The sequence below is a fragment of the Natator depressus genome, chromosome 10, assembly GCF_965152275.1.
Source record: "Natator depressus isolate rNatDep1 chromosome 10, rNatDep2.hap1, whole genome shotgun sequence".
NCBI lineage: Eukaryota > Metazoa > Chordata > Testudines > Cheloniidae > Natator > Natator depressus.
Window position 1 is genome coordinate 37,524,344 of NC_134243.1, and position 14,446 is coordinate 37,538,789.

Below are 14,446 nucleotides of genomic sequence, written 5' to 3' on the forward strand. Positions count from 1 at the left end.
AGTCTCCTACTTCTGTAGAAGGTCACTGATTTGAATTTTGACACGGCTCTGCATGACTCAGGCACCTGCTGAGCCCATTCTCTCTCTGTTTGAGACCTTGTCATATCATTGCGAAGTGTCTTAACTACTCTGTATGCATAGACAGTTAGAGCTAGATATGCTTGATTCAGCACTCACTTTTCTGCTGCTCCTGTACTCATGGGATCAGGATTAGCTGATGCCTTAATTAATCAGACCTTTTTTTTTCCTTAAAAATTTATTGACGTATTAAAAATCTCTAAATTTGCACAATAAAAAAGAAAGATTAATAGTAGCTGTCTGAGGCCCAACCTGTCCCTCTGCACTGACTTAGTGCTTGAGCTTTAACAGTTTTGCTTATACATAACAAATTAATCTTCTTGGTATGATCCAGGCAAACTACAGCATCAGGCTGTGCATTAAGTGAAGTATTTGACTTTCTGCCCTTAACAAGCCTAGACCAGGTAGCTGGGTGCTGTAACAATGGCCAGGCTTCCTCACAGCTGAATGTGAATGTTGCCAGTTTACACAGTAAGCCATCAGGGATCCTCGACTTCATCAGCTACATCCTCTTCCACCTCCTTGTTGTCTTCAATACTGTTGTGGCGAATTCGTTCTGGGACAGGGTTCCGGTTCCAGGGAATGCCCAGCCCTCTGTGAACTGCCTCAATGGTCCGTTCATTCACATAGTAGGTCAGGTTTACGCATGGAATTCTTTTCCGCATCTCCTCCAAGTATCTGTAGGCCTAGGGGTAATGGATGGTAGGGTATCAGGCATGAGATGTGTTCTTGTTATTCTCATATCACAGCAGCCTGGCAAAAAACATCTAGATATGTTGTATTCACAGAATATCAGGGCTGAAAGAGACCTCAGGAGGTCATCTAATCCAACCCCCTGATCAAAGCAGGACCAATCCCCAATTTTTGGCCCAGATCACTAAATGGCCCCCTCAAGGATTGAACTCACAACCCTGGGTTTAGTAGGCCAATGCTCAAACCACTGAGATATCCCTCCCCCCCAGATATAGGTTGCTAGGCTCAGACCTCCCAGCCTATGCAAACTGAGTTACCAGTGCAGGGCTGGTTCACAAGCTCTCTTCAGCTACCTGTGGGGTTTGTTCAATATTGGTATTAGCACAGAGGGTGCTGCAGTCTCAGTTCAGGCATCACACTAAACTGTTCAGTAGTGTTGGGGATTCCTAGGAGATCCGTGAGATGACTCTCTAGAGGGACTTGAGCCTCCCAGCCGTTTCCAAGATTTTAAAAAAAAAAAATCCAGGAGCCAGGGCCTTCATAACACCTAAACTTTTAGAAAACCCTCTAACTTTCACTTGTTTTTGCAGAAAAGCAACAACATGGAAACCAATCACTAAAATGATGAGTGTTTTTGAATAAAAACTGGGATTAGCATTGAAATCCAAGGGAAGGGAGGACATGGGTTTTCCAATGCCAGCCCCCATCCTCTGCCTTGATACCTGAAGCACTGTCAAGGTCAGAGATGTCAATTTTTAGTTTCAGTTCTTCTGAGGGTACCCAAATTTCTCAGACCCACTTTTTTTTTTAGAAATAGTGAAATAGAGCATTCCTGAAACTAAATATGTAAAATTGACAAGAATGTCAATATCACTGCTCCAGGAGCTCTGGCTGGAGGCAAGGTTCTTGGGGCTGCTACGCTCCCTGGTCAAGCCAGGGCTCCCAGAGTCCAGGGCAGCCCTGCCATTCAGATTAGTACAGGGCCAAGGACACTCAGTCTTCCGGACTCTCAGGCTGCCCTACTCCTGAGCTGGCAGCAGCCCTATAACAGTCTGCATCATAGGGCTGCCCCAGACTCTGGGAGCCAGTCTTAGGACTTCCAGGTTCCAGCTCCAGTTGGGGCTGCTGGACTCTCCGCTGCAGAGCTGTCAATTCCAGAACACTAGCAGGTTTCCAATGGATGGATGTGTAACATTACACATTCCATTACACACAGAAACCTGCTACTGGTTCAGCAAAAGTTATCAAATCTGCATGAGACTTGGCAAAATGTTTTGCCCTAGTGAATCATCATTTTCCAGCTAAGAACATAAGAATGGTCATACTGGGTCAGACCAGAGGTCCATCTAGCCCAGTATCCTGTCTTCTGACAGTGGCCAATGCCAGGTGCCCCAGAGGGAATGAACAAAACAGGTAATCATCAAGTGATCCATCCCCTGTCGCCTATTCCCAGCTTCTCGCTAAGTTTCATCAGAAAATTTCTGAGTGGCTCTAGTCAAGACAGCTTGTAATAAACAGGTTAGTGCCAGAGCAGGAGAGCATGATGCTCAGCACCTGGCTGGTCCAGAACAGCAGGTTACTTTTAGTCCAAGGCCTGTAATCCTGTGCCATTCTGCACTCTGCTGTTTGGCACTTCCTGCTCTGAACAAATGACTCATCACTTCCCCAGATGGCTACAAATTTATGATTTCCCATTTTTTCTGGGCCAGCCAGGTGGCTGTTGGAGGCACAATGCAATTGCAGAGAAATGACCAGAAATAACCTACTGCTCCTCTCTCTCTCTATTAATGGGAATGGTTATGAGTATCCCAAGAGCCACCTCTGTGAATGTTACTCTCAAAGTCCTGTAAAGTAAACTTCTTTCTCCCACCACAGATTAAAAATGGATTCAGTCTTGCTGCTCCTTTAGCATACTCTACACTGGGATCAAAACTGCAAGCACCACACGGTGCTTCGCAGTGATACTTCATCTCTCTTGCCCGGCAAAGGTCAACATAAATACTCCAAGGGTAGCTGTCTACCATGGCACCTCTACACTTACGAAGGTTGAGAGTGTACAATAGCGAGCTGCATTCCCAAGGGATGCAAACATTTAGATTGTATGCTCCTTAGGGCTTCCTTTGTCTTCCTCTGTACAGCGCCAGGAACATGGATGATGCCCAAATAATAACTTACCATCTGGAAGTCCTGCACCTGTAAGTAATGTTCAACCAGAAAGCCCAAGACATCGCCTAGGCGGATGGTACTGTCAAGGTCTGGCTCGTCGAGGAGAAGCTCACACTGCCTGATTGCCTCTTTGGGGTCCTCAGAGTAAACTCTAGTGAAAGAACAGGTTGAAACTGTAAATATCCCATGGGGGGAGGAGACAAATTCTCCCTTATTACATCTGGCTCTCAGCTGAACCACAGTTCGAGACCTGTGTACGCCCCATAGCCTCCCTTCTGTAAGACGAACATCCTCATAGTATCTTAGCTCTAACGAGGAGAGTAGGCAGAGGCTTCATAAATCAGCAGATGGGGCACACACCTCAAGGCCACCTTCACCTTTTACTCAAAAGTCAACCTGTCATCCCCTACACCCATATGGTTCCTTGAGGCCAAAAGTCTCATGAGTGCTTTCAGAAGTTAGTCTCCTGCATGGGACTGTTGCTCCTAAAGCAGAGAGCTTCCCTCAGATACAGATTTCCATATACATTGTGTGCTCTGAGCACTGCAAATTACCTTCGAGCCTGGATGAATCGCTTGACCAAAGCCATCTTGCTTTGTAAGAGTGCCAGTTTGCTCTCCTGCTCTACAGGGCTTCTCGTCTTCGCCTTCGACAGGCACTTGAATGCCTCAGTCAGTGCTCCCTGTGCTTTCTCATAGTTCTGGTATTCGTCGATCTCCACCTACAGAGAGAAGACAAATAAGATAAGTGTCCTGTTTCCAGTTGTCACAAACCAAACTCCTCTGAGAATGGACAGGGACATACCTGAGCACAGGCATCATAAAAGCCAGCTAAGAGGTCAAGGGCCTTTCCCTTGGTATAGAAGCTAATGATGTTCTTCATAATCTCTGGGTCCTTTCGCCAATCCAGGGACTGTAGGTAGTTGGCTGCCATGATATAAATCTCCCTCTGTTTGGAGACTCCAGCAAAAAACACTATTTTCTCTGTGTCTCCAGACTTAAGCAGTGCTCTCATTGCCTGCAAACAGAGGGGAGAACAATCATTACTGTTAGCAATGTAGAAACATGAGGCCGCAAGCAACCAGGCAGAGATAGGTAGAAACTCCTGCATACCCTCTCTACAAACTAAGGTACAATTCTGCTGCTTCTACCAAAACACTCTCACACAGCAGAATCCCCAAGGGCAGATGCCAGGCTTCTGAGCACTTATGTCCCTACGTTGGAGAGTGAACAGGGAGATCTCATGCTGACAGCAAACCCTGTGGAAGAAAGGGGCCCTGCAGGGTTTGAGCTCTGAGGACAGGCAACTCCGGGTGGGTTGGCAAGTATTATTTAACATGAGTATTTTTGTCTGAAACCAACTTGTGGTATCCCTGAGATTAGTCCATCAAATCAATCACTTTATCTGCAGATTAGAAGTGTGTTGTGGAGCTTCACACCTGCCAATGCCAAGGGGTTCAAACATTAGTACTGTAGCTTCTCCCCACCTATGTAGACTCACCTTCAGCTTGTTTCCTGCTTGAGTGTATTTCTTGGTTGCCATGTGGTAATTGCCTTGCCGCATGCAGCAATCGGCAATCTGTTCCAGCAGTTCTTTCCTAGACTCTTCAGAGAGCTCCTTTGAATCCTTGGAGACAGTCATCTTCTCGGCCATCTCCTCTGTGATGGTCAGGTTCTGATTCAAGCAAAGCTGCAGGGCTTCATGGTACTGGTGAAGAGGAAGAGAGCAATTAACTGCTGCTAACTAAAGGTTCTGCACTAGAAGGACCCCAACCACATCTAGCCTGCTAGAATTCAAATCTCTGAGCATGCTACAACTTTTTGGCCTTTTTCTAACTGTGTGAATGGGTGCATCTGAACTCTGCAAAGGCCAGATGTCCGCGTCCTAATCAAGTTGTGCTGCAGAATCTTAACTTCAGAGATGGCCCTGAACCAAAACCCTGCAGCTGAAGACCCTGATCTTTGAGGCGACTCAGAATCTGAAAGACTAGGCTGGGCTGTAGCTATATCAGGGGCTGAGCGAAAACCCTGCATTACAGAACTCTGAGGAATTCAAAATCCTGATAGAAATTCTGCAACTAGGGATTTGTTGCAGTGTGGTGAGGGCCCAGGATGCAACCCAGCTCACTCCTGAGCTCTGCTCTTCTATGGGCACATGCTGTAGAGTTCCCAGGAACACTGCAAAGGCTTTACCTTTTTGGCTGCTAGCAGCAACTCCACAGCCTTCTCGTGCTGTGCATGTTCAATGAAGAAGTCAGAGCAGCGTGCCAGCAGGGCTGGGTCTGACTTCTCATCCAGGTCCTCTGCAATCAGCTGCAGGGCACCAAACTGCTGTGTGGCAAAAGCCAGCTCTAGCGCTTTGGAAAAGTGTCCTGCCTGCAAAACCAGAGAGAACCCTTTAGTTTTCCCCTCTCTTGTACTGATTACATACAGATTCCAAAGCACCAAGCCATTAGGAAAGAGACGCCAGGTTTCTGCAGTGGAGCCCTGGCAAAATCAGCAGTTGCTATGCCTCCAGTCCTTTCCTTCTTGATCAGCAGGCTTTGTATGAAGGTCTCCATTAGTTACGAAGGCCAATGAACCCAACCTGAGGTGCAGAGAAACATACAGTAGCCCTTCCCAGCTACCATAACCTACATGCCTGCCATTCTGCTGCAGAGCTACCACACTATAAATTCAGAGAGTGGTGACCTACTGGCTGGCCAGAGACACACAGGATTCTCTGTATTCTGCCTCTAGTACAGCACTTGGTGCAGAACTTGTCTGCTCAACTACGGCAGGCAGACAGAGGAAAGGAGGCTTGCACAGCTAAGTAGCAACCTGTATTAATTGATATATAATAAGCACTGATTGCTTGTGCTGGGAGTCTCCTGCAGTGATGCAGCGCCTTCCCCACCAGTACTGTTTTGTAGTGAATGCGGGCTGATCTATCAGCACTGGACAAATGCAGCTGGAGGCTACAAAGTACAAGAGTGAGTTCATCTCCCAGACATCATCTGAAATGTGATGTATGTCACAAGTGAAATAGGTGGACTCAATCAAGTCCCATGGGAATGTATATTGATATTACCAAAGCCATCACTCATTACCAAATTTTGATACTGATTAAAGATTAAATATGATGAAATTTAATAAGAACAAATGCAAAGTATTCCACTTAGGAAGGAACAATCAGTTGCACACATACAAAATGGGAAATGACTGCCTGGGAAGGAGTACTGCAGAAATGGATCTGGGGGTCATAGAGGATCACAAGCTAAATATGAGTCAACAATGTAACACTGTTGCCGCCCCCCTCCCACCCCGCCCCCAAACAAACAAACATACATACATAATTTTGGCATGTATTAGCAGGAGCGTTGTAAGCAAGACATTGGAAGTCATTCTTCCGCTCTACTCCACGCTGATAAGGCCTCAGCTGGAGTACTGTGTCCAGTTCTGGGTGCCACATTTCAGGAAAGATGTGGACAAATTGGAAAATGTCAACAGCAACAAAAATGATTAAAGGTCAAGAAAACATGACCTATGAGGTAAGATTGAAAAAACTGGGTTTCTTTATGATGGAGAAAAGAAGACTGAGGGGGGACATGATAAGAGTTTTCAAGTACATAACAGGTTGTTAAAAGGATGAGGGTGAAAAATTGTTCTCGTTAGCCATTTACAATAGGACAAGAATTAATGGGCTTAAATTGCAACAAGGGAGGTTTAGGGTGGACATTAGGAAAAACTTCCTATCAGGGTAGTTAAGCACTGGAACAAATTGGCTAGGGAGGTTGTTGAATTTCCATCACTGGAGGTTTTTAAGAAGAGGTTAGAAAAACACCTGTCAGGGATGGTCTAGTTATTAGGTAGTTCTACCTTGATTGCAGAGGACTGGACTTGATGACCTCTTAAGATCCCTTTCCATCCTACACTTTTATGATTCTATGATTAGAACAGCAAGTACTGCTGCAGGTCAGTTTGAGGGGCACTGGCAGAGCTGTAGAGAGGGCCCAGGAATGGATTAACAAGGGGTGCTGCACATCAGGATTGGATTGACCACAATGAATGCAGATAATCAGGTATTCAGCTGATTTGGTAGCCATCCACTGTAGTGTCTTGGTCTCAACTGAAAGCTTTATACATTGCTGAGTCAGAGTTACCTTGTGGTACAACATGACTGCTCTGACCATTTGTTCCCCCTTCTCTTCATAATAGCAGGCTGCCTCTATCATGTCTTCTGGGGAACTCAGCAGAGCCAGGTTCATCAGCTGGTCATCCAGATTGTTCTCCTACTCAAAAGTAAAGATCCATCTTCAAACAAATATTCTATCTATGATTACTTCCAGCACAGCAGACGTCATAGTGCCATTAATTACCTATCTTACAGTTTTATATTGCCACCCATCACCACTGTATCTGACCACCTTCCATATAAAATCTAGAGCAACAGCAAAGTCCCTAGTGAACTTCATGTTTCAGAGTAGCAGCGTGTTAGTCTGTATCCGCAAAAAAAAAAAAAAAAGGAGTAGTTGTGGCACCTTTAGTCTCTAAGGTGCCACAAGTACTCCTTTTCTTTTAGTGAACTTCATGGAGTTTCTGGTCTTCCCTTTTGTGGGGTCAAAACTCTGCTTGGGGCAGGGTTTTTGGTTGGTTGTTGGTTTATTTCAGGAGAGGTTTTTTTGGGGGGTACTTGGGCTCCAAAGGGGTGTCAGTATTTTGAGTGTCACATTACAGACCCCTTCTCTCCTAGAAGATGTGGGTAGAAACCAATATCAACTACACAATTATATAAGAAAGAAGTATATCATACTTTACATAAGAAGGCCCACGCTAATCTCACAGGTTGGCTACATTTCCTGATGTACGTGGCCTGAGAGATGCCATTGGTGGTGAGCTCTTTGCACTCAGGTGTACATGCTGTCATACCTTACACAAGCGAATGGCATTGTTAAATGCCTGGGCCCTAGTGTAGAAGTGCACAGCCTGCTTGATTTCATCCTGGCTCTCGTACTGGCGGGCCAGGTGATAGGATGCTGCCCAGTTTCCTGTTTCATTCGCTATTTCAGCAGCCTGAAAAGAGAGCCAGATCCTTCACATCATGCCCAGATTAAACACAAGAACATGGACTCTCCTGGGAACAGTGGGAAGCAGGCTGCCTTACCTTCTGGATGTTGCCCTGAAAGCAATAAACACGGACCAGGGAGAAATAATCCTGAGCTAACTCATAGTATCTTAGTGCGGATTCCATATCTGACTGGCTTTCCAGATACTGTGCCCACCATTTCCATAAGCTCCTAGAAAAGAAACAAAATAAGTGATGATGGTAATTTAATAGTTGGAACACACTACCAGGGGAAGTGGTGGATTTTCTCTCTCGAAGTCTTCAAATCAAGACTGGCTACCATTCAAGAAGATGTACTTTAGTCAAACACAAGTCATGGAGCTCAATACAGGGGAAACTGGATGAAAGTCTCTGGCCTGTGTTACTCAGCTCTCTCAGTCACAACTCTAGTAACACTAGCTCTCCAACACAATACAGTGGGGCCCCTTCTAATGAACAAGACTCATGACCAAAGCGGACAAATGAACAAACTTCCAGCACTGGATGGTATAATGCATTAGCAAAAGTGTTTCCTACTAGCATGCTTCCTCTCTATTGAATTAACCTGGAAAATCTGAACGCCTGGCAGGAAAACGTTAAAACAAGTAATCTCAAACCTGAAACTCCCCCCTCAGGATACCACTCCTTCACACGCTTCAGGTAAGGAAGGATGTAACATGGCACTAACTTATCTTTCATCTTGTTGACATAGATCTCCAAGGCTTGTAAATCTTCAGAGAGCATCCTGGGCACCTCAAACCTATGGGTGTCTGATTTCTCATAGCTGTGTAGAAAAAGGGCACATTAGATGGTGGATCAGTGCTTTGTGGCAAACTGCTCAACTGCTATATTAATCCATTTTATTTTAGTTCTTTAGTCTCTAGAATTAACAACAATACTAATAATACTCTGTCCTTATAGAGTGCTATAAGCATCAACTGCAGAAACAGTGCTGGCCCCCGAGTGCCAACATGCCAAGGAAAAATAAAGGCCAAGGTGCTGCTGAGATAAGACCAAGGTGTGCAGATCATTGAGACAAAAATGGGTGCAGAAAAATAAAAAATCTTATTTGGGCCAAAGAGCCAACATACGCATCGAAGCCCCAAAAACAAACAAGCCAAATGCTAGAAGTCTGAAGTGCTACAGAAGGGCAACAAAGTGCTTATGGAAATGGCCACAAATATCTAGCACAGCTGTACCAGGAATGATTGGGAGGCTGGGTAAGAGATAGTAAAGGATATTCAATACAGATCTTGTCTCCTCACTTCATACACAAGTCTTCATATTGCCTGCTCATCTCCACTGCAATTTCACCCTCTACCCCACAGTTGGAAGGTTGCTCCTTGAAGTGTACTAACCCATCTATCTGCAACTTTCTCCCCTCCTTCTTCCCCATTAACTGAATCACATCCTCTGCTCACATCGCCTCACATACAAAACCCTTATTTACTCCATTTTGTGACCTTATATAATAAGGGAGCCAGGCATAAAATAAAATTTAAACCAGTATGATGCATTCTAAAAACAAAAAAAACCCACATCAACTCCTCCCCCACCAACTTTCCCAGGATCTCAGTAGCCACTGAAAAGAACTCTGGGTGCCACATAAGCATCAGGTTCATAACACATGAGCCACAATGAATCCCTGGGGTGCCAGGTGGGTCAAGAACTCTCCAACACAAAGGCTTATGCATACAACAAGGTGAAAAAGTGAAGGCTGGACTAGTGGTTAAAAGCATAGGATTTGGAGACAGGAAAGCCAAGTTCTATTCTTGACTCCACTGCAGACTTCCCATGTGATCTTGGGCAAGTCACTTAACCAGTTTTTTCCCCCCTTTTCTGCCACCTTTCATCTGAGGATCTCAAACTATTATTGAAATAAACCTGGCAATTGGGGAAACTGAGACACAGTAGCAGGCACCCTCCAGACAGCCCTACCAATTTTGCCTCTGCTGTCCACAACAGTGTGCTAAAACTCAGGATTTCTTGTGTTCAGAACTAAGCTCTAGGTGCTCGGCCTTTTCTACGGGAAGCTGCTTACTAGCTAAGTGCAATATTGCACTCTGCAGTGGCCTCCAGGTGTTTGGCATAGTTGTAGTACGTGGTGCGCAGGTGAACCCGGTCATGAGTCTCAGCTACTTCCATAGCTTTCTGCCACTGGTCAGAAGCCTGGTAGAACTTGTTCAGGAGGTCGTAGCGCTTGCAATTCTTGTACAGCCGCTCTGCATCTTCCTGAAAGGAGAGCGAACAAACAGTGAAAAGTTATCTGGATTTGAAGAGTACTTTACAGAGATTATATCTAAGCAGTAATGAGTGATAGAAGGCAATCAGAAAGCTATGATGATATAACTGGCTCTGTAGATATGGGGAAGTGGGGGACGTGATATATCTTGACTTTAGCAAAGCTTTTGATACGGTCTCCCATGGTATTCTTGCCAGCAAGTTTAAAAAGTATGGATTGGAAGAATGGACTTTAAGGTGGACAGAAAGCTGGCTAGATCGTTGGGCTCACTGGATCGTTGGGCATCAAGCAGAGTGCCCCAGGGGTCGGTCCTGGAACCAGTTTTGTTCAACGTCTTCATTAATGATCTAGATGATGATGGGATGGATTTCACCCTCAGCAAGTTCGCTGATGACACTAAGCTGGGGGGAGAGGTAGATATGGAGGGTAGGGGTAAGGATAGGGTCCAGAGAGACCCAGACAAATTGGAGGATTGGGCCAAAAGAAATCTGATGAGGTTCAACAAGGACAAGTGCAGAGTCCTGCACTTAGGATGAAAGAATCCCATGCACTGCTACAGGCTGGGGACTAACTGGCTAAGCAGCAGTTCTGCAGAAAAGGAACTGGGGATTACAGTGGACAAGAAACTAGATATGAGTCAACAGTGTGCTCTTGTTGCCAAGAAGGCTAACGGCATATTGGGCTGCATTAGTAGGAGCATTGCCAGCAGATTGAGGGAAGTGATTATTCCCATCTATTTGGCACTGGTGAGGCAACATCTGGAGTACTGCATCCAGTTTTGGTCTCCCCATTACAGAAGGGATGTGGACAAATTGGAGAAAGTCCAGCAGAGGGCAACGAAAATGATTAAGGGGCTGGGGCACATGACTTATGAGGAGAGGCTGAGGCAACTGGGCTAATTTAGTCTGCAGAAGAGAAGAGTGAGAGGGGATTTGATAGCAGCCTTCAGCTAACTGAAGGGGGGTTCCAAAGAGGATGGAGGTAGGCTGTTCTCAGTGGTGGCAGATGACAGAACAAGAAGTAATAGTCTCAAATTGCAGTGGAGGTGGTCTAGGTTAGATATTAGGAAACACTATTTCACTAGGAGGGTGGTGAAGCACTGGAATGGGTTACCTAGGGAGGTGGTGGAATCGCCATCCTTAGAGGTTTTTATGGCCCAGCTTTACAAAACCCTGGCTGGGGTGATTTAGTTGGGGTTGGTCCTGCTTTGAGCAGGGAGTTGGACTAGATGACCTCCTGAGGTCTTTTCCAACCCTAATCTTTTATGATTCCATAACAGGTAGTGCACTTCTGAGCAGTTAATTACTCCAGACCACAGATTGCATTGCATAGTAAAAAGGACTAAGACAGATGGATTTGAACCTACTAAATATATGTATCCTGGAATACCAGCATTGTGACTGAGAAACTGGATGTTTATGTGAAAATAAAGAAAGCACTCAGATCCCAGCATTTACTGGGTGATATTAACCAGGGGTGGGAGTGACATGAGTAGCCACCAGTCATAAAACTCTGATTGTGACACAACACTAAGCCATTTGATAATGGAGGTTATCAAATGTCTCATATTGGGGTTACTCGCTGGCATAACCATTCTGGGCTGCGGTAGGAGAGACCCATTACCCCAGTTAAGGAGTTTGGGAGAGCGTTGCTAACTTTGTAGCTGTTTTCTCACCAACAAGGATTCAGCTCTTGGAGACTGGCCACTGGGAAGCATTCATGGACAGAGGACTGTTCTCTTGGGATGGACTTCACCTGAGTAGGGAGGGAAATAGACTTCTAGGATGGAGGCTGGCACAACTGATTAAGAGAGCTTTAAACTAGGAATCTGGGGGAGATGTCCATGTAATCTCTACGCCAGATTTTAACATTGAGAGAGAAGAAAACGAAGTAAGAAAGGATACAGCGGTGGGTAGGAGAATGGACATAAGGAAGAAGGGTAGTGTAGATACCAGTCTAATAGGTTATAAGGGCGGTAGAATGTCTGTCCCTAATTGGGTAAAGAATGTGAGTGAAGCCAAACAGCAAAAATTAAGATGTTTGTACACTAATGCGAGGAGCCTAGGTAACAAAATGGAGGAACTAGAACTACTGGTGCAGGAAGTGAAATCAGATATTATAGGGATAACAGAAACATGGTAGAAGAGTAGTCATGACTGGAGTACAGGTATTGAAGGGTATGTGCTGTTTAGGAAAGACAGAAATAAAGGCAAAGGTGGTGGAGTAGCATTGTATATCAATGATGAGGTAGGCTGTAAAGAAATAAGTGATGGAATGGATAAAACAGAGTCTGGGCAAAAATCACAATGGGGAAGAAAGCTACTAGAGCCTCCCTTGGGATAGTGCTTGGGGTGTGCTATAGACCGCCGGGATCCAATTTGGATATGGATAGAGACCTCTTTAATGAAGTAAATACTAATGGGAATTGTATGATCACTGGAGACTTTAACTTCCCAGATATAGACTGGAGGACGAGTGCTAGTAATAATATTAGGGCTCAGATTTTCCTAGATGCGATAGCTGATGGATTCCTTCATCAAGTAGTTGCTGAACCGACTAGAGGGGATGCCATTTTAGATTTGGTTTTGGTGAGTAGTGAGGACCTCATAGAAGAAATGGTTATAGGGGACAATCTTGGTTCAAGTGATCATGAGCTAATTCAGTTCAAACTGAATGGAAGGATTAACAAAAATAAATCTGCAGCTAGGGTTTTTGATTTCAAAAGGGCTGACTTTCAAAAATCAAGGAAATTAGTTAGGGAAGTGGATTGGACTGAAGAACTTATGGATCTAAAGGCAGAGGAGGCCTGGGATTACTTTAAATAAGAGCTGCAGAAACTATCAGAAGCTTGCATCCCAAGAAAGGGGAAAAAATTCATAGGCAGGAGTTATAGACCAAGCTGGATGAGCAAGCATCTCAGAGAGGTGATTAAGAAAAGCAGAAAGCCTACAAGGAGTGGAAGAGGGGAGGGATCAGCAAGGAAAGCTACCTTATTGAGGTCAGAACATGTAGGGATAAAGTGAGACAGGCTAAAAGTCAAGTAGAGTTGGACCTTGCAAAGGGAATTAAAACCAATAGTAAAAGGTTCTATAGCTATACAAATAAGAAGAAAACAAAGAAAGAAGTGGGACCGCTAAACACTGAGGATGGAGTGGAGGTTAAGGATAATCTAGGCATGGACCAATATCTAAACAAATACTTTGCCTCAGTCTTTAATGAGGAGCTTAGGGATAATGGTAGGATGACAAATGGGAATGAGAATATGGAGGTAGATATTACCACATCTGAGGTAGCAGCCAAACTCGAACAGCTTAATGGGACTAAATCAGGGGGCCCAAATAATCTTCATCCAAGAATATTAAAGGAACTGGCACATGAAATTGCAAGCCCATTAGCAAAAATTTTTAATGAAACTGTAAACTCAGAGGTTGTACCATATGACAGGAGAATTGCTAACATAGTTCCTATTTTTAAGAAAGGAAAAAGAAGTGATCCAGGTAACTACAGGCCTGTTAGTTTGGCACCTGTAGTAAGCAAGGTCTTGGAAAAAATTTTGAAGGAGAAAGTAGTTAAGGACATTGAGGTCAATGGTAATTGGGACAAAATACAACATGGTTTCACAAAAGATAAATCGTGCCAAACCAACCTGATCTCCTTCTTTGAGAAGGTAACATATTTTTTTAGACAAAGGAAATGCAGTGGATCTAATTTACCTCGATTTCAGTAAGGCATTTGATACGGTTCCACATGGGGAATTATTAGCTAAATTGGAAAAGATGGGGATCAATATGAAAACTGAGAGGTGGATAAGGAACTGGTTAAAGGGGAGACTACAACGGGTCATACTGAAAGGTGAACTGTCAGGCTGGAAAGAGGTTACTAGTGGCATTCCTCAGGGATCGATTTTGGGACCAATCTTATTTAATCTTTTTATTACTGACCTTGGCACAAAAAGTGGGAATGTGCTAATAAAGTTTGCAGATGACACAAAGCTGGGAGGTATTGTGAAGGACCAGGATATCACACAGGAAGATCTGGGTGACCTTGTAAACTGGAGTAATAGGATGAAATTTAATAGTGAAAAGTGCAAGGCCATTCATTTAGGGATTAATAACAAGAATTATTGTTATAAGATGGGGACGCATCACTTGGAAGTAACAGAGGATGAGAAGGACCTCAGAGTAT

The 14,446-nt window shown here is 44.5% G+C and overlaps 1 protein-coding gene across 7 annotated transcripts in view; it reads right to left on the reverse strand.

Moving 5' to 3' along the window:
* Positions 1-264: 264 nt before the first annotated feature.
* Positions 265-14,446, reverse strand: part of IFT140 (intraflagellar transport 140) — a 236,216-nt gene continuing 222,034 nt past the window's right edge. For 3 of the 7 annotated variants that reach the window (XM_074965776.1, XM_074965778.1, XM_074965777.1), the window contains 11 exons: positions 10,061-10,251; positions 8,708-8,803; positions 8,080-8,212; positions 7,845-7,988; positions 7,079-7,207; positions 5,130-5,312; positions 4,438-4,644; positions 3,742-3,954; positions 3,492-3,658; positions 2,947-3,088; positions 265-764 (listed from right to left, as the gene is read on the reverse strand). In XM_074965776.1, the coding sequence (XP_074821877.1) occupies positions 558-764; positions 2,947-3,088; positions 3,492-3,658; positions 3,742-3,954; positions 4,438-4,644; positions 5,130-5,312; positions 7,079-7,207; positions 7,845-7,988; positions 8,080-8,212; positions 8,708-8,803; positions 10,061-10,251 (1,812 nt within the window). In that variant the 3' untranslated portion in view covers positions 265-557. The remainder of the gene's footprint in view (positions 765-2,946; positions 3,089-3,491; positions 3,659-3,741; positions 3,955-4,437; positions 4,645-5,129; positions 5,313-7,078; positions 7,208-7,844; positions 7,989-8,079; positions 8,213-8,707; positions 8,804-10,060; positions 10,252-14,446) is intronic. The other 4 variants (XM_074965779.1, XM_074965780.1, XM_074965782.1 and 1 more) reach the window with 2 other exon arrangements.